We start from the raw sequence: 20,616 nt of genomic DNA, 5'->3' as shown, positions 1-20,616 counted from the left end.
CGACCACTACGTTGGCTAAGGGTGTAACGATGAATCGATTGATGTAAAGACCACTACGTTGGCTTAGGGTGTAACGATGAATCGATTGATGTAGAGACTACTACGTTGGCTGAGGGTGTAACGATGAATCGATTGATGTAGAGACCACTACGTTCGCTGAGGGTGTAATGATGAATCGATTGATGTAAAGACCAGTACGTTGGCTGAGGGTGTAACGATGAATCGATTGATGTAAAGACCACTACGTTGGCTGAGGGTGTAATGATGAATCAATTGATGTAAAGACCACTACGTTGGCTGAGGGTGTAACGATGAATCGATTGATGTAAAGACCACTACGTTGGCTGAGGGTGTAACGATGAATCGATTGATGTAAAGACCACTACGTTGGCTGAGGGTGTAACGATGAATCGATTGATGTAAAGACAACTACGTTGGCTGAGGGTGTAACGATGAACCGATTGGTGTAAAGACCACTACGTTCGCTAAGGGTGTAACGATGAATCGATTGATGTAAAGACCACTACGTTGGCTGAGGGAGTAACGATGAATCGATTGATGTAAAGACCACTACGTTGGCTAAGGGTGTAACGATGAATCGATTGATGTAAAGACCACTACGTTGGCTTAGGGTGTAACGATGAATCGATTGATGTAAAGACCACTACGTTGGCTGAGGGTGTAACAATGAATCGATTGATGTAAAGACCACTACGTTGGCTTAGGGTGTAACGATGAATCGATTGATGTAGAGACTACTACGTTGGCTGAGGGTGTAACGATGAATCGATTGATGTAGAGACCACTACGTTCGCTGAGGGTGTAATGATGAATCGATTGATGTAAAGACCAGTACGTTGGCTGAGGGTGTAACGATGAATCGATTGATGTAAAGACCACTACGTTGGCTGAGGGTGTAATGATGAATCAATTGATGTAAAGACCACTACGTTGGCTGAGGGTGTAACGATGAATCGATTGATGTAAAGACCACTACGTTGGCTGAGGGTGTAACGATGAATCGATTGATGTAAAGACCACTACGTTGGCTGAGGGTGTAACGATGAATCGATTGATGTAAAGACAACTACGTTGGCTGAGGGTGTAACGATGAACCGATTGGTGTAAAGACCACTACGTTCGCTAAGGGTGTAACGATGAATCGATTGATGTAAAGACCACTACGTTGGCTGAGGGAGTAACGATGAATCGATTGATGTAAAGACCACTACGTTGGCTAAGGGTGTAACGATGAATCGATTGATGTAAAGACCACTACGTTGGCTTAGGGTGTAACGATGAATCGATTGATGTAAAGACCACTACGTTGGCTGAGGGTGTAACAATGAATCGATTGATGTAAAGACCACTACGTTGGCTAAGGGAGTAACGATGAATCGATTGATGTAAAGACCACTACGTTGGCTAAGGGTGTAATGCTATCTCAGTTTCGGGATACATTTCAACAGCCCTTTATGTTTGCTGCCAAAGAATTTGTTTGATAGGCATTACTTAGAAGTTGACGGAAATCAAGCATTTTCAGAAATGGGCTTCACACATTGTACCCATGTAGGGAATCGTACCCGGGTCTTCGGTGTGACGAGCGAACGCTTTAACAACGAGGCTACCCGACCGCCCCTGGAATCATGGTTTCGAATCCCGGTGCTCTTGTGTTTCATCAAAATGATGTTTTTTACTTTTCTCCCACACCAAGCTGACATGCTGTGACATAGTAGAAATACAGTACAAAACTCACTCACTCACTCACTCACTCACTCACTCACTCACCCATTCTCCAATCTTTTTTTCATTGTCGAACAATAATCCAATATTTAAAGTAGTTCTCCTTACTTGTACCCGATGTTTTTCATTACTTATAGGTGAGGTGAAATGGGTTTTAACTCCACTTCCGAGATTATTGTATTTATATAGCGACGTGCGTGTGTGTGTGGCTGCTTGTACTAGTCCGGACTGATGTCGACTTGTAGTGCTAGCCCACTGAGATACCATGCCACAGATTAACATGAATACCCATTTAGACACAGTATACTGACTCCGAGCCGACCAGTCCTTGTTTTAGCCCCTTACTGCCGAGCGCCAGGCAGGGTAACAAACAGGACCATCTTTTAACGTCTTTTGGTATGACGCGGCCGGATATCGAACCCCGGACCTTCCGCTCTCCGGGCGGACGCTCTACCACTAGACCACGGAGGCGGTCATCATTACTTTTTGGGAATGCATCGTTGCCCACTATGTACACCTATACTTATCTCACCTTGACAAGAAAATAATCAAACACAAACATATTTCAAAAGACATTTCTTGTTTTATGTCCTGCCATAAGAGGCATACAATGGTATAATGAGTTCAATTTAATAATTTAGGACATTGTTGACTTTTTCTTCCAACGTTTAAGTGGTCTAAACACGTTATTTGTTGTATCCACTGTTAAACATCTATCTTCCGTGTAATCATATTGTCCGTGTGATCGGTATTCATTAATAGCTATCAGGTATTGTCTTTATTGTATCAGTTACTTTTGAGAACAACGTGAAACATTGTTAATCCGGGACCGTTAGTCAGGAGACACCGTCAAGCGACGTTGTTGGAGACGTATATGTGAATAATATATAGATATATAAAATGCACTAAATCCAAACCTTTAAGCATTCTCAACGTGCTACATTATTACGCCGGTCAATGGACCAGTGTGCACTTGATTCTTGTTCTCAGCGCCCTGGGAAGTATACAATCCAAGCTGCATGTGAGGCGCTAGTCATGCTACCCATTCACTGCTGGATGTACGGGCATATTTTGAATAAAGTCACTTGCTTATATAATGAGTGAGTTAGTGAGTGAGTGAGTGAGTGAGTATGGTTTTACGCAGCTTTCAGCAATATTCCAGCAATATCAAGGCGGGGGACAGCATATATGGGCACACATTATGCACTGCCGTAAAACCCATGCTTGCCGTAAAAGGCGACTATGCTTGTTGTAAGATCGACTAACGGGATCGGGTGGTTTGGCTCGATGATTTGGTTGATGCATGTCATCGATCCCAATTGCGTGGATTGATGCTCATGATGTCAATGACTGGATTGTTTGGTCCAAACTCGATTATTTACAGACCGACGTCATATAGCTGGAATATATAGCTGGAGTGCGTCGTTAAACAACAAACAAACATACTTGCTGAAGGAGACACCACATGTGCTGCACGTGTTTCAGTGTGGAGCAGGGCCGAAGCCCAAGAAACTCTCAGGAGTCATATTCCCATGGTGACGGTGTCCGGATTAAAGAGGTTTCACTGTACATGTATATTATCCGGATGGGGATTCTCTAACGTCATAAATCAACCTATACATTTCATCTCAATCTTTCCGATATATAATTATTAAGTTTGAATTTTAAAAAGTGTTCATGGAGCTTTGCTGACGGCAGCACTCATATTGGACAGATAGTAATCATCCGAGAAGTAGTCCGACTTGTCCTTCCCGAAGATATAGTGCTTCTCCATGAATGGGGAGAACTTGGAGGCGGGTGGAGTACGGCCGTACACTTCGGCGACGGCTCTGGTCATGGCGGGAGTGTTGCCACAGCAGACACCGATGACCTGAACACCAATTTCCTTGCATTCCTTCGCAAACGCCGTTATCTCTGCCACACCACAGAGTTGGGAGGAAACGTCGGGGAACGCCCGCTTACCTGTTTTAGAATATGAATATGAATAAGACATGGATTATCATATTCTCAAAAAAAATAGTAACGGTATCATAGGCAAGATAGGTGTTGAATGTAAACGCCAATTTCAACAGTATTTCAACCATAGCAGGCACGTCAGCATAAAGTAACAATGTTTAAAGAATGCACCAAACCATGACGAGAACCTGTGAGCCAGAGACAAAAGTCTAATCAGTGTGTATTCGGTATTCAAACCGACAAGAGACACGGGTGAATTTTGTTTAACGCCGCACTTAGCAATTTCACCGCTATATGACGGTGGTCTGTAACCAAGTGACCGTCGGCCTCTTTCTTATTCTTGTGGGCGGTCGGGTAGCCTAGTGGTTAAAGCGTTCGCTCGTCACGTCAAAAACCCGGGTTCGATTCCCGACATTGGTACAATATGTGAAGCCCATATCTGGTGTCCCCCGCCGTGATATTGCTGGAATATTGCTAAAAGGGGCGTAAAATCATACTCACCCACTCTTGGTTGATGAATGTCATCGTAATATTCAATATAGCAATATTCCTCCTGTATGAAGGTGGTCATTAAATAATCAAGTCTGGACCAGACAATCCAGTGATGGACATCAAGAGCATCGATCTACGCAATTGGGATACAATGATATGTATGAACGAAGTCAGCGAGCGTGACCACCCGATCCCGTCAGTCGCCTCTTATGGCAAGCATAGGTTGCCGAACACCAATATTAACCCAGATCGACACGTGGAAGGATTACTGGAAGCAGGTACAGCATATACTTGCCTGTGAAGGGGTCAATCAGGGACAGATATACTGGGACATCCTTAGAAGTCCGGTAGGGAACAGGGAAAGCTGCGATCGGACCCTGGAAAGCACATGTGAACACATTTTCCATTGCTGAACATAACACAATAATATGTGAGGTTAAGATGTCCACAGGCTATGTATGTATACGTTTGTGTCAACAGGCAAATCATCCTGTCGTATACAGGAGACATATTTAGTCAGTCTATCGACCGTATGAAATGTTGTAGCAGCAAACCAAAAAACTGGTTTGTTTGTTGTTTAAAACCGCACTCAGCATCATTCCAGCTATATGACGGCGGTCTGTAAATAATCGATCCGGACCAGACAATCCAGTGGCTGACTACATGAGCATCGACCTACACAATTGGGATACGATGACATGCACCAACCAAGTCAGCGAACCTGACCACTCGATCCCGTTAGTCGCTTCTAATGACAAGAATATGGTTGCTGAAGAAATCTCATCCGTATCTTTACGGGTGTCATTAATCCGTACAATACATACTTGTGAGTCATTACGTTACCATTCATTCTCACACTATATACATGTTACATGTACGTCATTATATATCAAACAACATTGAAACAAAAAATGACTTAATTCCTATTTTTGACACGTGCGTTATCGTTTCATCAAAAGTGACTGTGAGTACTGCCACAATGTTCTATATTTTGACGACACAATACTGCGTTGCGTGACGACACGTCGGGATCTGACGTCACCAATGAAAATGCGCCCCACTATCTTTTACGACTTCTATCTTTTACGACTCCTTTCTTTTACTTCTACCTTTTACGACTTCTATCTTTTACGACTTCTCTCTTTTACGACTTCTATATTTTACGATTTCTCTCTTTTACGACTTCTATCTTTTACGACTTCTCTCTTTTAAGACTTCTAGATTTTACGACTTCTATATTTTACGTCTTCTCTCTTTTACGACTTCTATCTTTTACGACTTCTCTCTTTTACGACTTCTATATTTTACGACTAAATGCGTGGCACAATTTTCGTATGCATTAATATCATAAATCAGAGTAGAGAGCTATAATTAAAGCGTTGATTGGGACAGATAAAGATTTGTATGAGTTAATCATTTGTGGGAGCTCAAGCATTTATACTTCAGAATGTCCTTCAGCGTGGGGCAGGGCCGAAGCCTTAGAAGCCTAATCCGTGACCCGCGCACTGTACAGAGTGACCACGTGCCACCACAAATACATTGCACAGCGGCCTTAATATAATCGAGTACATACACTGTATGATGTCAAATCGAGAAAACAGTACTTATACATATTTGTGTTACCTTTTCCATATTTCTTGATACTTTCAAGGGCAAGGAGAGCCTCACCAAATTCTGGGAATGTCTCAGCCAAAATAAAATCCGCATCGTATTCAACTGCCCACTCAATTTGTTCCTGTAAAGTTAAAATCTCCATCAAATCAACCATTATCGATTTAGACTCTTCATATATGTGAGAAATGTTAACAAAAGAAACTGGCTTGCGCGGTTGCGCCCATATCGCCACTATATTGAGACCCAATGATACAAAGATTTACAGAGGAATCTCAACTGACCAGCGGAGGTCGATATGGAACTGTTGTATCCATTTTGATATTTTTATTTCTGTTCAGTGGATGCTTTGGGTATCTATGAGTGCCATCGGTGGGGAAGGATGCGCTCACCATTTTGCCAACACCTGGTGCCATCACCAAGCGATAGCGATTCATAAGCACATGCTTATGATATAGGCGTACCAGTACGATGACTGTAGAGATTTCTTATGATTAGTAAATGGTTTGGACACTTTTATTTGACTTAAGTACCTTGAATATGGCCTCAGCCTGTTTTATGTGCTCCGGGCTGTTGCTCCTGTAGACAGTAGTGTTGCAGATGTTCCCCGCCATCAGCGTCCCGGACTCGTCAGCCACTTCCTTCGCAATCTTCAGAGCATCCTTGTTGAGTTTCTCCAGAAGATGTTCCTTCCCGATCAGCCTCAGCTTCTCTCGGTGGCCATAATACTGGGGTCAATAGGAATATATATTTTCCCTAATGAAAAGCATCATTCGAAAAGAGATGTATTTAATAAATTCGACTTTATTACTTAAGACAACATTCGTATGAATATTCATATAACATAAGCATGGGGTGCCTACATGGTACTTGACTGGGTATACAGCCCAGAGTGAATTAGTGAGTTGGGTTTAATTCCGCTATGAACAGTATTTCATTTTTATCAGGGCGTGTTAGCTTACATTGGGAGGAAAGCCCGAAGTAATGCAGGTCTCAAACGTTTACCACTTTGGTGAAACCCACGAGCACGTGTATGGTTCTGACAGGTCTAGAAACATCACCGGGTCGAACCGATATAGCCCAGATCTGTGTGATTCTATTGTACTTCTTGATGAAGCTACCCTTCAAACAAACCAGGTAAAATTGTCCACGAAATACGCTTGGATGTTGATAGTGACAAATTCTGACAGCAGAATATCAATCATTGCATACAATGCACAGTCTAGAATTCCAGGCGCTTCAATAAAAGATCAAATCCGCCGATTACAGTTACGTACAGTTTTCGAGTTTCGTTGCAATGGGCTGACGTCATGACGCTGTTCAAATTACCTCCTCAGGATCTAACGTTTCCTTAGTAATATAGCGTGCTTTTACTGTAATAAAGTACAGTCGGGGGGTAGAGCAAACTCTGTTCTTAACTATTATATACATAAGCAAGGTCGTATGTGTCAAACCGCTTGAGTGACATGTATGTTGCACAACTCACAGTAAACGCCAGGACGACTTCACTTCCAGCGTGGACAAACTCCTCACTCAGACTTCTGACAAGGTGTGGATAATCCAGAACCACCTCTGGAACAAACGGCCCTGCGCGTAGATAGCCCCTTCTCTCAAACTCAAACACGAAGCCTTCAGCCATGATGACATTGCCGCCATTCTGTAGGCGCTCTAGAAGACCTGTAATATATATTGGTAGTGCGTTTTAATGTATTTGTTTGCGCTTGATACATTGATAGGTAAACGGAAACCAATTCTTACCATGGCTTTATTGGTTCAATATTGTCGTCAATACGGACTCTTGTATTTCCTTACGGGTATTAGTGACTACACAGCGAAAAGGGGCAGCAGATAATCAACTTTCACAGGCTCGACGCATTGTCGAGCGTAGTCGTCTTGAGCATGTTCCTGGCAACGTCGGTGATAATGCAACAGTTCCCATCTTGTCGATCGTGGTAAAGGCGACCCTCGTAATCATTCGTGACCAACTCGTGTTATTCCGGGACAAGCCGAATAGCGACTCACGCCCCTTTCGCGGCCATTTTTGCGACCGGGTTCTGTCTTAGTGAAACGGGCATACCTAAAACAATTGTCAACTCGTTGCGTAATCGTTCACTCATTTTCCCAATATATTATATATATTTCAGATGCAATTTAAAGCACATCGGGACGTGCGGAATTATACAGTATGATTGAACACATTTAACTGTGTCTTTGGTATATTTTTAGACATATCTAAAATCAAAAATTATTTCTGAGGGATACTTTGACGAAGAATTTGAAATCATACGCGCATTCTGATTGGTTTTGTCGTATTTTCGCACATGACATTCATCGATAGGGGGACGAGTGGCTACGGAAAGGGGCGAGTGGTGACGAATGCCTCGTAATAGCATTGGTGCCATTGTGGACGGAGACGACAAGGATCAGTATCAGGGAAGCTGTTCGAGCAGGACTCCGGAAGGGACACCACATCAAAAACCAGTTCATCCTGTGCACCCAACAGCTGTGCAACGTTGAGGACATGTGTAAAGAGGTGGGCCTCCGCCAGCCAGTGCAGACTGAGTCCAAGTGGTCAGGGCTTTGCCAAGTGTTGGTGTGTAGTAAGAGCCTAACAGTGTCAGACAAATAGATGCAAATGTTCAAGGCAGGTTTAAGATGCAACAGCAGGTGCCACTCCAATCTTACATGTGACAACAAGAAATGTTAAATTTAGACGTATGTGTTCTCATGTAACAACTGCAAAAACATATGTGCAACAATCTTACTGTAATCTAAGTCACATTTGTTCTCAATATATTCTGTATGTTCTGTAACTGAATTGAATGTTATGTTAATAAAGGTAATTAACATTAAAAAGGACTCCAGTATTCAATCATGTTTGAAGAACCAATCAATTCATTGTGGAAACATTTTTGATTACTTTCAAAAGTTAGATCTTCGTAAGATCAAAATAGATCCAAATTAAATAAGGAGTTTAAATTAAGGAGTCTTATTCATTTCAATCTGTCTACAACCCAGTTTCGTTTTTCAGGCATTATACATGTAAACTGACTCAAATTTCCAGTCAACATGTCCATTGCCTGCGTGAATCACTCAATATACATATTGCCTGTACTAAACATTGTCTGTCACACATGTACCGCAAGCTACCGACGTGATGTTGTCACTTTCGACTGTCAACGATCTCTTACCTTTCTTGGGCATCATGCGTCCTATGTAGTAGTTGTCTGATGCCGATTTTGTAAGCGATAAGGTTCTAGTGCACTGGTGTCTTTATAAACCAGGACGCTCACTATGGTAGACCCTTGAGGCCATACACTCGACCAAATTGTGTGAGTGTTGGTTGGAAGTTTATCGAGGGACCATTATCTACGACTGGTTATAATGAATATTAAGCTTTACTTCATTTATTGGTATTTACATCTAACTGGAAAAATATAGGAACTTATAGTGAGTGATCCGTGAAGATCCGGGTTAGAATAGGTCTTCAGCAACCCATGCTTGCCGTAACAGGCGACTATGCTTGTCTTAAGAGTCGACTAACGGGATCGGGTGGTCAGGCTCGCTGACTTGGTTGATGCATGTCATCGTATCCCAGTTGCGTGGATCGATGTTCATAATGTCAATCACTGGATTGTCTGGATTGACTCGATTGTTTACAGACTGCCGTCATATACTGTAATAATGCTGAGTGCTGCGTTAAAAAATAACCAACAACAACAACATAACAATAACAATAACATAACAATCCGACTTGGTTGATGCATCCCAACTGCGTTGATCGATGCTCATGATGTCAATCACTGGATTGTCTTGGCAAGATAAATTATTTACAGACCGCCGTCATATAGCTGGAATACTGCTGAGTGCGGAGTTAAACAACAAACAAATCTTAGAGTGAGTGAGTGAGTGATTTAACACCGTATTGAACAGTATTATAGTTATATCACACGTATCAGCTTAATGTGGAAGGAAAGCCCTAAGTGATTCAGGTCTTAGACGTTTACCTCTTTGTTTAAACCTAGGAGCAGGATTAAGGTGTGGGCAGACTTTGAACATAATCTGGGCACATCTGGGATTCGAACCGACGATGACACATGTATGTTTCTGGCACAACTAATTGCCACAACTCTGACTTAGACGAATCAGCCACCCGTACTCACTTCAGCAGAGAAACCATCGGACGCGTTTGACATTGCGAATATATTTGTCAAAGGTTTTCAATTACATAGGCGTCGACTCATTAACCAATGCATTTTTTTCCGATTGTAGTCTTAAGCATTTGTTTAAACGAGTCGAGGAGTGACAAAAGCATACCATACCCGCCCAAAGTTTATAAGGCAAACGAATAGGTGTATTTATCTGAGTGAAATAATGATGAGACTATATAAGATATTTTATACAAGTCAAACATTCAAGGTTAGGTGTCAGAGACGTCACGATATAGAATGATGAAACCTAAAGCACGGGTATGGTTCTCACAAACACAGAAACATAATCAAGCGAACATGGATGTGCGTGCGTGCGTGCGTGAATGCGTGCGTGCGTGCATGTGTGAGTGTGTGTGTGTGTGTGTGTGTTTATTTGTTTGTTTGTTTGTTTGTTTGTTTGTTTGTACCCAACTCAAACATATTATTGTGACTCCGAGCCGACCAGTCCCTGTTTTATTCCGTTAATGCCGAGCGCCAGGAAGGGTATTCAATATATACCGTACTTTAAACGTATCGTCTATTTCCCTATCGTAAATAGATAGCAGGAATAAAAATTGTTGAATGCTCCCAAATGGGTGGCATATAACGTATCGTGTATTTCCTTATCGTAAAAAGATACCAGGAATAAAAATTGTTGAATGCTCCCGAATGCGTGGCATATGACGTATCGTGTATTTCCCTATCGTAAATAGATACCAGGAATAGAAATTGTTGAATGCTCCCGAATGGATGGCATATAACGTATCGTGTATTTCCCTATCGTAAATAGATACCAGGAATAAAAATTGTTGAATGCTCCCGAATGGGTGGCAAATAACGTTTCGTGTGCTTGCCTATCGTAAATAGATACCAGGAATAAAAATTGTTGAATGCTCCCGAATGGGTGGTACATACAATAGTTATTACTGATGTATGACACATGTAATTACTATGCGAAAACAATCTCAATGTCCCAACAGCTTTCAACACCTGTTTAATTTTCACTTTTTATTTTTTCCATCTGCGCTAACGCTGTATGTCAAGGACAGACCAGTAATTAGCATTGGCACTCACGGTATTGGAACACGGATGATCCAAATAGAACGTGGTGTCCTGACAGTTGAGGTCACAGTGTGATACAGGCGCTGCCATCTGGTTTGGAGTGTTTTTTTACTGTTACAGAGATAAGGATATGAATACACCTACGACATTGACTTCTTTATTCACTAACCACAGTATAAATTACAACGTACACAAGTGGCAAGACGTTGTGATGCATGACATGCCGGTTAATTCTCTTGGGCTTAGACAGGAGCGATGTGCACAAACTGCATATTTATGAAGGTGTCGTGTGAATAATGGACAACCTTTGTCAAACAGTTACTGGTCATAACTGGATCATAGCACAAATATAGATTAAAGAGACAAATAGATTAAATACTTGAAATATCTGCAGCTCGACTCTTTTATCAAGCATGGGAGATAGCACTGTTTTTATATACATGTATAACACTTTTAAGAACAGAATTGTGCATTCAGCAGGACGACTTTTTATTAGTATAATACCAACCTATTTATTTCATCTCAGCCTGTTTGATACAAACGTTAAACATGATAATTAAATTTGAATTTTAAAAAATGTTCATGGAGCTTTGCTGACGGCAGCACTCAGATTGGACAGATAGTAATCATCCGAGAAGTAGTCCGACTTGTCCTTCCCGAAGATAAAGTGCTTCTCCATGAATGGGGAGAACTTGGAGGCGGGGGGAGTACGGCCGTACACTTCGGCGACGGCTCTGGTCATGGCGGGAGTGTTGCCACAGCAGACACCGATGACCTGAACACCAATTTCCTTGCATTCCTTCGCAAACGCCGTTATCTCTGCCACACCACAGAGTTGGGAGGAAACGTCAGGGAACGCCCGCTTACCTGTTTTAGAATATGAATAAGAAGAAATGGAATCTTATGTACAAAAAATAAAGTTTCAGTATCATAAGGAGGAAAAGTATAAAATGTAACGCCAATTTCCACAGTATTTCATCCATATCAGGCACGTTAGCTTCATGTTTGAAGAACGTCCCAAACAACGAGAACCGGCAAGTCAAAGACCAAAGTCCCAAAGAAAGTGTGCAGAGTTGAGTTTTTGACACTGGTCATAAAACTTATGATTGAGGGTTGGAATCCTGTTTATGTATTTTGCACCATACACGTGCTCTGGATTTCACCAAAGTGGTAAACGTGGAAGAACCACATCAAACTGACAAGCCATGGAATAACTGAAATACTTTTCAAATTGGCATAACCACTCACTCACTCACTCACTCACTCACTCACTCACTCACTCACTCACTCTACATCCCGGGTTGTGGTGCTTTAGATCTATCGCTTGTGGAATAAATTGGTAGTAACGTCAGGAACTGTTAGTGGTAGATAATTATGGTTCTATATGCATTGCCCACATTGCATGGCGCCATACTTGTTATAGAAATGTACATGGGAGCATGGGGAGGAGTAAGCGTTGGAGGGACGTTTGTCTCACACATGTATAGTGGTATGTGTTACATGAAATACAAAAATAAGTATCAGTAAATTTTTAGTTGAACAAACCTAACTGTAAATTATTACACTAAAAATGTTTGTCGCTGACAATGAAGGGAAACAAGGACTGTCATGGGGAACGGCGGGAAGCGTTGACCAAGTTTCCGTGTACGACAGCGTCCATCACCACACTACACCTAACACCTGGAGTCGGGATCACGCGAGGGTAAAGGTCACCACCGCGACAGTTCCCGAAGACGTGAGTGAGTTTGTTGTTTAACGCCGCACTCAGCAATATCCCAGCTATATGACGGCGGTCTGTAAATAATCGAGTCTAGTCCAGACAACCAAGTGATTGACATCATGGGGATCGATCCACGCAACTGGGATCGATGACATGCATCAACCAAGTCAGCGGGCCTGACCACCCAATCTCGTTAGTTGCCTCTTGCGACAAGAATAGTCACCTTTTACGGCAAGTATGGGTTGCTGAAGGCCTATTCGACCCCGGATCTTCACGGGTCGATGAAAATATATTAAACACTTTACCGACGTTGATATACACAGCGTTTTAATGCCATTCCGTCCATCCATTGTTTAACTGCCATAATTGTTCGTAAATTCTAGACAATGCAATACATGTTGCTGACGTATGATGTGCCAACAAGAAATTTTATGCCATTACATTCATTTAAGATGTTGAACTTTATTATGTATACCACTATGATTAGGTCAACTTAATGCCTCTTGTTCCTTTGAAACAATAACAAATGTTTCAGGAAATCATTGTTGTGAAAACATCTGGGTTACACATAGAGAATCTCACCCAAGTGTCTTTTGATATGAAATATATCAACACGAGTTGATAAAAGTGGAAAAATTCCGAGGCTTGCCGAGGATTTTTGTCACTTTTATCAACAAGTGTTGATATATTTCATATCAAAAGACACGAGGGTGAGATTTTATTTATCATCCAACATCATTCTTCCAACTTTTTCAATTTGTAGACAGTGATTAGCAATGTCTTCAGTGTAAAAAGTACTGCTAACAGCTTCAGTAGCAGAGCCATTAGTGATGCCATTTGATTGTGACGTCATGGTAACCAGTGACGTCACAATGGTCTGCTAAGCATTGGGATGTAATTTCATTGCAGCGATATCTACAGTGTAGATATCGCTTGATCTCATCCGAGCGATATCTCCTGTGGGAGCCAGTTTTGGATGATAAATGGTCGCTTTATGACAGTAGAGATAATTGCGACAATAGGAGGTATACTATACGTGCCCTGTCAATCCTCTGGATCAAAGAGATCTTGTTTAGAGTAGTATGATACAAACAAATGAGCGAATAGGACGATATATAATTCAGAGCTTGAATCTTACCGTTGGTTCTGAGTAACTTCATTGATATGCATTTAGAAGTTGGAGTACTAAGTAAGGATAAGAATTTATGAATGAACAACTTCTTTATTACAATTAAGAGCGACGTTTCGGTGTAGGCCCTTACACCATTGTTGAGCAAGTGATGACTTGCTTGATAACGGTGTTAGAAGTTGTTCATCCATAAATTCTTATCCTTACTTGGTTCTAAGTAATCGTTTCAATACAAGTAATCGTATGACATGTTCAGGTGATGAAAAGAACTAATATCATCATACTAATAACTGCAGACTTAAGAGGACAATTGGTCATAATAATAGCTCCGACTGTTCTATTGATAATACACATTCCAAGCATTATCGAAGCAGAAGTGTTTTTCGGTGAGGAGATGTTGACCATTTATCTCAAAGACCATATTGAACATAATTCCGATACACATATGATTATATCACTAAACAAATAATAAGCTATGCCTATGGTATCATATCATTCAGAAAAACTTTTGTGGAAAGCAAATGGTGAGAAAATAGCACTACAGTGAGTGGGTGGGTGCGTGCGTGAATGAGTGAGCGTTGTGTTACGCTGTGTTTACCAGTATTCCAGTAATTGTACGACTGGGGACACCAGAAATAGGCTTCACACATGATGCCCATGCAGGGATTCGAATCCCGGCCTTCTGTGTGATGAGTTAACGTTTCAACTACTAGGCTCCCCCTCAGACCCCAAGCCTTACAGAAACACTCAACAGATCGAAAACAAATTGAAACAAGGTATAGAGTAGATGAGAATTAGAATCTTCAGTCGGAGAGGCTCTTCCAGCTTGTTTGTTTGTTGTTTGTTTCATTCCGCACGTAGCAATATCCAGTTATATTACGGCCGTCTATAAATAGTAGTAACCAGATCAACAAATCTGACCACCCATTCCTCGCCCTTTACGACAAGCATGGATTGCTGAAGAATCAATTCTAACCCTGCTCTTCACAGGGGTCGTCAAGCTTGACCTGGTGCATGTGGATAACGGATGCAGACACAGGAACTCGATGACTGCGTGTATAACATAATGTATTCGTATAGAGAGAAAAATCACACCCCTCTATATACATAGAATGTTTCTATACGAATATATTATGTCATACACGCTATCATCGAGTTCATGTGGATGCAGATACATCTGATACTTGCCTGTGAAGGGGTCAATCAGGGAAAGCATTGTTGGGAAGTCCCTAGAGGTTCTGTAGGGAACAGGCAACGCTGCGATAGGGCCCTGGAAACATAAGCTCGGATGAAAATCTTTTCCATTTTTGAACATTACACAATAATATGTGTATTAAAGATGACTACTGGTATGTGTGTATTTTTTTTTGTCGCTAATCAACCTGTCGTGTACATATTTAGTTAATCTATCGATCGTATGAAGTTGTGTAGCAGCAAACAAAATTTGTTAATTTGTGGCTGGCTTGTTTGTTTGTTTCTTTGTTTGTTGAACGCCGCAACCAGCAATATATCAACACATATATCAACATGTGACGGCGGTCTGTATAAATAATGGAGTCTGGATCAGGCAATCCAGGGATTGATATCATGAGCATCAATCTGCGCAATTGGGAAATGGTGACATGCATCAACCAAGGTATTCAACAAAGATTAGCCACATTAGCCGCAGCTTTCCCTTTTGCAAGGTATGCAGACTTGGACATGGCACCCTTGACCATTCACACGTCACAATATGACCCACCTTGCATACACGGCGAATGTCTCGGAGCAGAGGTAACATCGTGGCAGGGCCTCTGAAGCAGTTGAAGCCGACAGCGGCGGCCCCAGCCTCTTCCAGCTGGCGACAGGCATCCGTGAATGGGACACCGTCGAGGGTCTTGTTTCCAGCAATAGCGCTGATGTTGATAACGGCTGGTCTACCTTTGGGGCAATCACAGAATTAGGAGACATGCTGACATATTCACGTGTACCGATGTTGATGTACCCCCGACAAAGATTGAAAATTTAATTTCACAACCTGAAGGCAGACGTCTAAACCTTAGAATGTATGTTTGAAGTATATGTTGATCACCAACACCTATGTTTTCACTTGTCACAGCTAAAGATTTTGTTATTCCACAAGGAAAAGTCAAATTGAATGATATAGACACAGATGCGTGTATTGTTAAGGCAGACGGAGCAGTGTATACAACTCAAACTACCTCTGCACTTAGTATCCCTTATACCTTTTACGACTTCCTTATTTTACGACTTCTATCATTTACGACTTCTATCTTTTACGTTTTCTATCTTTAACGACTTCTATCTTTTACGACTTCAATATTTTACGACTTCTATCTTATACGACTTCTATCTTTTACGACTTCTATCTTATAGGACTTCTATCTTTTACGACTTCTATATTTTACGACTTCCATATTTTACGACTTCTTTTAAGACTTCCATATTGTACCACTTTAATACATGGCACCATTTTCGTATGCATTCATATCACGTATCGGAGTAGAGAGTTAATAATAGCGTTGATTGAGAGGCTAAACCCTAAAGATTTGTATGAGTTTATCAGTTGTGGGAAATCTAGCATTTATACGAGAAACATATATGTCGTATGTCAGAAACAAAATTTAAAGAATTCATGTTGTAATTGCTTGGGCTGTCATTATTACCCCGATCAGTGGATGAGTGAACCCTCGATATCATTCTCATCTCCCTGGGGAGTATACATTCGAAGCTGCCGGTGAAGCGCTGGAAGTTTAACAATCACATTGCCATCTCATCTTACCTGGTACTCTTAGAGGCATATTTGGAACAACGCCATTTGCCTAAGGAGACACATGTGCTACATGTGCTTCAGCGTGGGGCAGGGCCGAAGCCTTAGATATTTCAGGAGTAAATTACAATTACACAACGGCCTTAATTTAAAAGAGTACATATACTGTATGATGTCAAATCGAGAATACAGTACTTATACATATTTGTGTTACCTTTTCCATATTTCTTGATACTTTCAAGGGCAAGGAGAGCCTCACCAATTTCTGGGAATGTCTCAGCCAAAATAAAATCCGCATCGTATTCAACCGCCCACTCAATTTGTTCCTGTAAAGTTAAAATCTCCATCAAATCAACTATTATCGATTTAGGCACGTCATATATGGGAGAAATGTCTTTTGGTGTAAATGTCTTTGGACATTAAACCGAAAACCATTCGAAAGAGATAACAAACGAATCAGTCTTGCGTGGTTGCTCCCGACAGGCAATATCTCGCCACATTGAGACCAATGATACAAAGATTTACAGAGGAATCTCTATTGGCCAGTGGAGGTCAATATGGAACTACTGTATCCATTTTGATATTTTTATTTCTCTTCAGTGGATGCTTTGCATATCTATGAGTGCCATCGGTGGGGAAGGATGCCCTCACAATTTTGCCAACGCCTGGTACGATCTCCAAGTGATAGCGATTCGGAAACACATGCCGATGATAACGGTGCAATCGTAGGATGGACTGTAGATATTTCTTATGATGTAAATGGTTTTGACACTTTTATATTTGACTTCAGTACCTTGAATATGGCCTCAGCCTGTTTTATGTGCTCCGGGCTGTTGCTCCTGTAGACAGTAGTGTTGCAGATGTTCCCCGCCATCAGCGTCCCGGACTCGTCAGCCACTTCCTTCGCAATCTTCAGAGCATCCTTGTTGAGTTTCTCCAGAAGATGTTCCTTCCCGATCAGCCTCAGCTTCTCCCGGTGGCCATAATACTGGGGTCAACAGGAAAATATATTACCCTAATGAAAAGACATCAATCGCATATTAATGGCATTATATGTTTGTTGTTGAACAGCCAAGTCAGAAATATTCCAGCTATTACACGACGGCCTTGAAATAATCGAGTCTTGGCGAACAGTAACCCTTCGTCTGGAATCCGTTTCCCTGCGATAAAGTACACTTTTCGAGTTTCGTTACAATGGGCTGACGTCATGACGCTGTTCAAATTACCTCCCCTGTGATATAACGTTTCCTTGGTAATATCGCCCTATATTAATATGATACCGTACACATGGGTGTAGATCAAACTTTGTTTCTTAACTATTATATACATAAGGTCGTATGTGTCAAACCGCTTGAGTGACACGTATGTTGCACAACTCACAGTAAACGCCAGGACGACTTCACTTCCAGCGTGGACAAACTCCTCACTCAGACTTCTGACAAGGTGTGGATAATCCAGAACCACCTCTGGAACAAACGGCCCTGCGCGTAGATAGCCCCTTCTCTCAAACTCAAACACGAAGCCTTCAGCCATGATGACATTGCCGCCATTCTGTAGGCGCTCTAGAAGACCTGTAATATATATTGGTAGTGCGTTTTAATGTATCTGTTTGCGCTTAATACATTAATAGTTAAACGGATAGTCTTACCACGGCTTTATTGGTTCAATATTTTCGTCAAGACGGCCTCTTGTATTTCTTTACGGGTATTTGTGACTACACTGATCTGAGTCCTGGACGTTCTGACCCCAATCCCTGCCATAAGTCATCACATTTGCAAACGATTGATTTCATATTTGAATATTCTGAACACTTACTGACATACACTCATCTGTATTTTAGGATCTGGTTTGACTGGTGTAGTCCAAATAGTCGAAATAATACGCTTCTACTTTAAAAAACAATTCATTATATTGTCATAGTGATCTTTCCTTGACAACATATGTTTGTAGGAACACTTGCTTCCAAAGGACCCGGTTGTCATAGCATGCATGTGACTAGATTCACTCAGCTGACATTAATTGCAAGCTGCTAATCCCAATTGCTAATTTTCACTGTACTGTACTGTTATACTGTTACTGTCATCCCCCAGCCCCAGCCCCACCCCCAAACCACCCCACCCCACCCCCAAACCACCCCACCCCACCCCATCCCCAAAATGAAGAATGCAACTCCTCATAAATTACTATTATTTGCCATCATATTATATATGTTTGCCTTAGTCCACAGAAAAGAAGACGAGGTTCTCATCCTACTTAGGGTCAGGCTGAGTGCCCCGATGCACCAAACCCACTATCACTTTGTGCCGACCTGGCACAATGTACTTAAAGCTTCTTGTATATATCTATTTCGATAAAGTAAATATCCATATACCGCAAGCTACCGACGTGATGGTGTCACTTTCGACTGAGGACCGCACACTGATCCCTTGCATATGGGAGACCGCCTCCGTGGTCTAGTGGTAGAGCGTCCGCCTGGAGAGCGTAAGGTCGTGGGTTCGATCCCCGGCCGCGTCATACCAAAAGACGTTAAAAGATGGTACTCCTTGTTACCCTGTCTGGCGCTCGACATTAAGGGGCTAAAACAAGGACTGGTCGGCTCGGAGTCAGTATACTGTGTCTGAGTTGGGTATTCATGTTAAACTGCGGCATGGTATCTCAGTGGGCTAGCACTATAAATCAGCATCAGTCCGGACTAGTACAAGCAGCCACACAAACACACACACGTACATGCACGTCGCTATATAAGTGCAATAATCTTGGAGGCGACGTTAAACCCCATTTCACCTCACATTGCATATGGGAACATGCACCGTAGCAGCGAGAGAGTATGTGAAGTGGGTTTAACGCAGCTTTGGACTCTATGCCAGTTATATCACGGCGTGTCAGCTTGGTGTAGGAGAAATGCCCAAGGAGATGCAAGTCTTCAACGTTTACCACTTTTGTGAAACCCGTGAGCACGGGTATGGTGATGGGAAACGCGTTGTTGATATTAGTTGATAATGTTTACATACATAGGTATACTAGTTCATTTATCCGATAACAAATGAAATAAATCAGTGTATCTAAAATATATATTTAAATATATTTACCTTTAGAAATCTCCATTTGCATGCAAATAGAAAAATACGTAAAGTGAACTAAAATCCTCTTGACCTTTCCAGATGACTGAGTATGGTTTTACGCCGCTTTTAGCAATATTCCAGCAATATCACGGCGGGGGACACCCGAAATGGGCTTCACACATTGTACCCATGTCGGGAATCGAACCCGGGTCTTCGGCGTGAGGAGCGAACGCTTTAACCACTAGGCTACCTTACCGCCCCCTTTCCAGATGAAAGAAAACGCAAATACTTGAAATTCCGAAACTCTATAATCAGGCAACAGGGAGAAAAATGTGGGTGAGTCACATTGGCAACAATAGGACTTTGCTCTTGTCACCGCCCCAAATACACAACTACGAAAAACTGTTCGAAATATAGTTTTCTAAAAGTCTTAAGGGATTGTATCATCCTGTTAAATCACAGACTTACCTTTCTTGGGCATCGTGCGTCCTTTGTGGTGTTGGTCTGATGCCAGTTATGCAACTGATAACGTTCTAGTGCACTGGTGTTTTTATATACCAGGACGCTCATTATCAACTATGGTAGTCCCGTGAGGCCATATTCTCGACCAACCTTTGGGGGTGTTGGTTGGTAAATTATCGAGCATCCTTAATCTACGGCTAGTTATAATGAATAAAAAGTTTTACTTCATGTATTGGTATTTCCATTTAATGGGGAACGTACAGGTACTTAGAGTGTGTGAGTGACTGGATGTAATGCCGTTTTGAACAGTATTTCAGTTATAGCATGGCGTGTCAGCTTGGGAGGAAAGCCCGAAGTGATGCAGGTCTCAGACGTTGACCACTTAGAGGATACTTAGGAGTCGAACCAACGGTCACAAA

The 20,616-nt window shown here is 41.8% G+C and overlaps 2 protein-coding genes across 2 annotated transcripts; both read right to left on the bottom strand.

Moving 5' to 3' along the window:
• Nucleotides 1-2,344: 2,344 nt before the first annotated feature.
• On the bottom strand, nt 2,345-9,033 carry LOC139475252 (betaine--homocysteine S-methyltransferase 1-like). Its single transcript, XM_071258491.1, has 6 exons — nt 8,994-9,033; nt 7,289-7,479; nt 6,336-6,530; nt 5,815-5,926; nt 4,487-4,600; nt 2,345-3,705 (listed from the first exon to the last, which is right to left on the bottom strand). The coding sequence occupies exons 1-6, from the start codon at nt 9,007-9,009 to the stop codon at nt 3,419-3,421; spliced, it is 915 nt and encodes a 304-aa protein (XP_071114592.1). The 5' UTR covers nt 9,010-9,033; the 3' UTR covers nt 2,345-3,418.
• A 2,486-nt stretch (nt 9,034-11,519) lies between these two features.
• Nucleotides 11,520-20,288, bottom strand: LOC139474942 (betaine--homocysteine S-methyltransferase 1-like). The gene is made up of 7 exons (XM_071258135.1): nt 20,204-20,288; nt 18,054-18,244; nt 17,467-17,661; nt 16,888-16,999; nt 15,645-15,823; nt 15,092-15,173; nt 11,520-11,921 (listed from the first exon to the last, which is right to left on the bottom strand). Exons 1-7 carry the CDS (start codon nt 20,214-20,216, stop codon nt 11,635-11,637), a joined length of 1,059 nt encoding a protein of 352 aa, XP_071114236.1. The 5' UTR covers nt 20,217-20,288; the 3' UTR covers nt 11,520-11,634.
• Nucleotides 20,289-20,616: the final 328 nt, after the last annotated feature.

Source organism: Haliotis cracherodii, unplaced genomic scaffold (genome assembly GCF_022045235.1).
Source record: "Haliotis cracherodii isolate W230 unplaced genomic scaffold, xgHalCrac1.p SCAF_3, whole genome shotgun sequence".
Lineage (NCBI taxonomy): Eukaryota > Metazoa > Mollusca > Gastropoda > Lepetellida > Haliotidae > Haliotis > Haliotis cracherodii.
This window is presented reverse-complemented; position numbering and strand designations above follow the sequence as displayed.

Bases quoted from the DNA above. Each gene is read 5' to 3' on its own strand.
- LOC139475252 (XM_071258491.1), bottom strand. The intron at 6,531-7,288 runs GTGAGTTGTGCA...TATTGACCCCAG, and splicing joins AAGTCGTCCTGGCGTTTACT to TATTATGGCCACCGAGAGAA. The intron at 4,601-5,814 runs GTAACACAAATA...TGTTATGTTCAG, and splicing joins TATCAAGAAATATGGAAAAG to CAATGGAAAATGTGTTCACA.
- LOC139474942 (XM_071258135.1), bottom strand. The intron at 17,662-18,053 runs GTGAGTTGTGCA...TGTTGACCCCAG, and splicing joins AAGTCGTCCTGGCGTTTACT to TATTATGGCCACCGGGAGAA. The intron at 17,000-17,466 runs GTACTGAAGTCA...TTAACTTTACAG, and splicing joins AGGCTGAGGCCATATTCAAG to GAACAAATTGAGTGGGCGGT.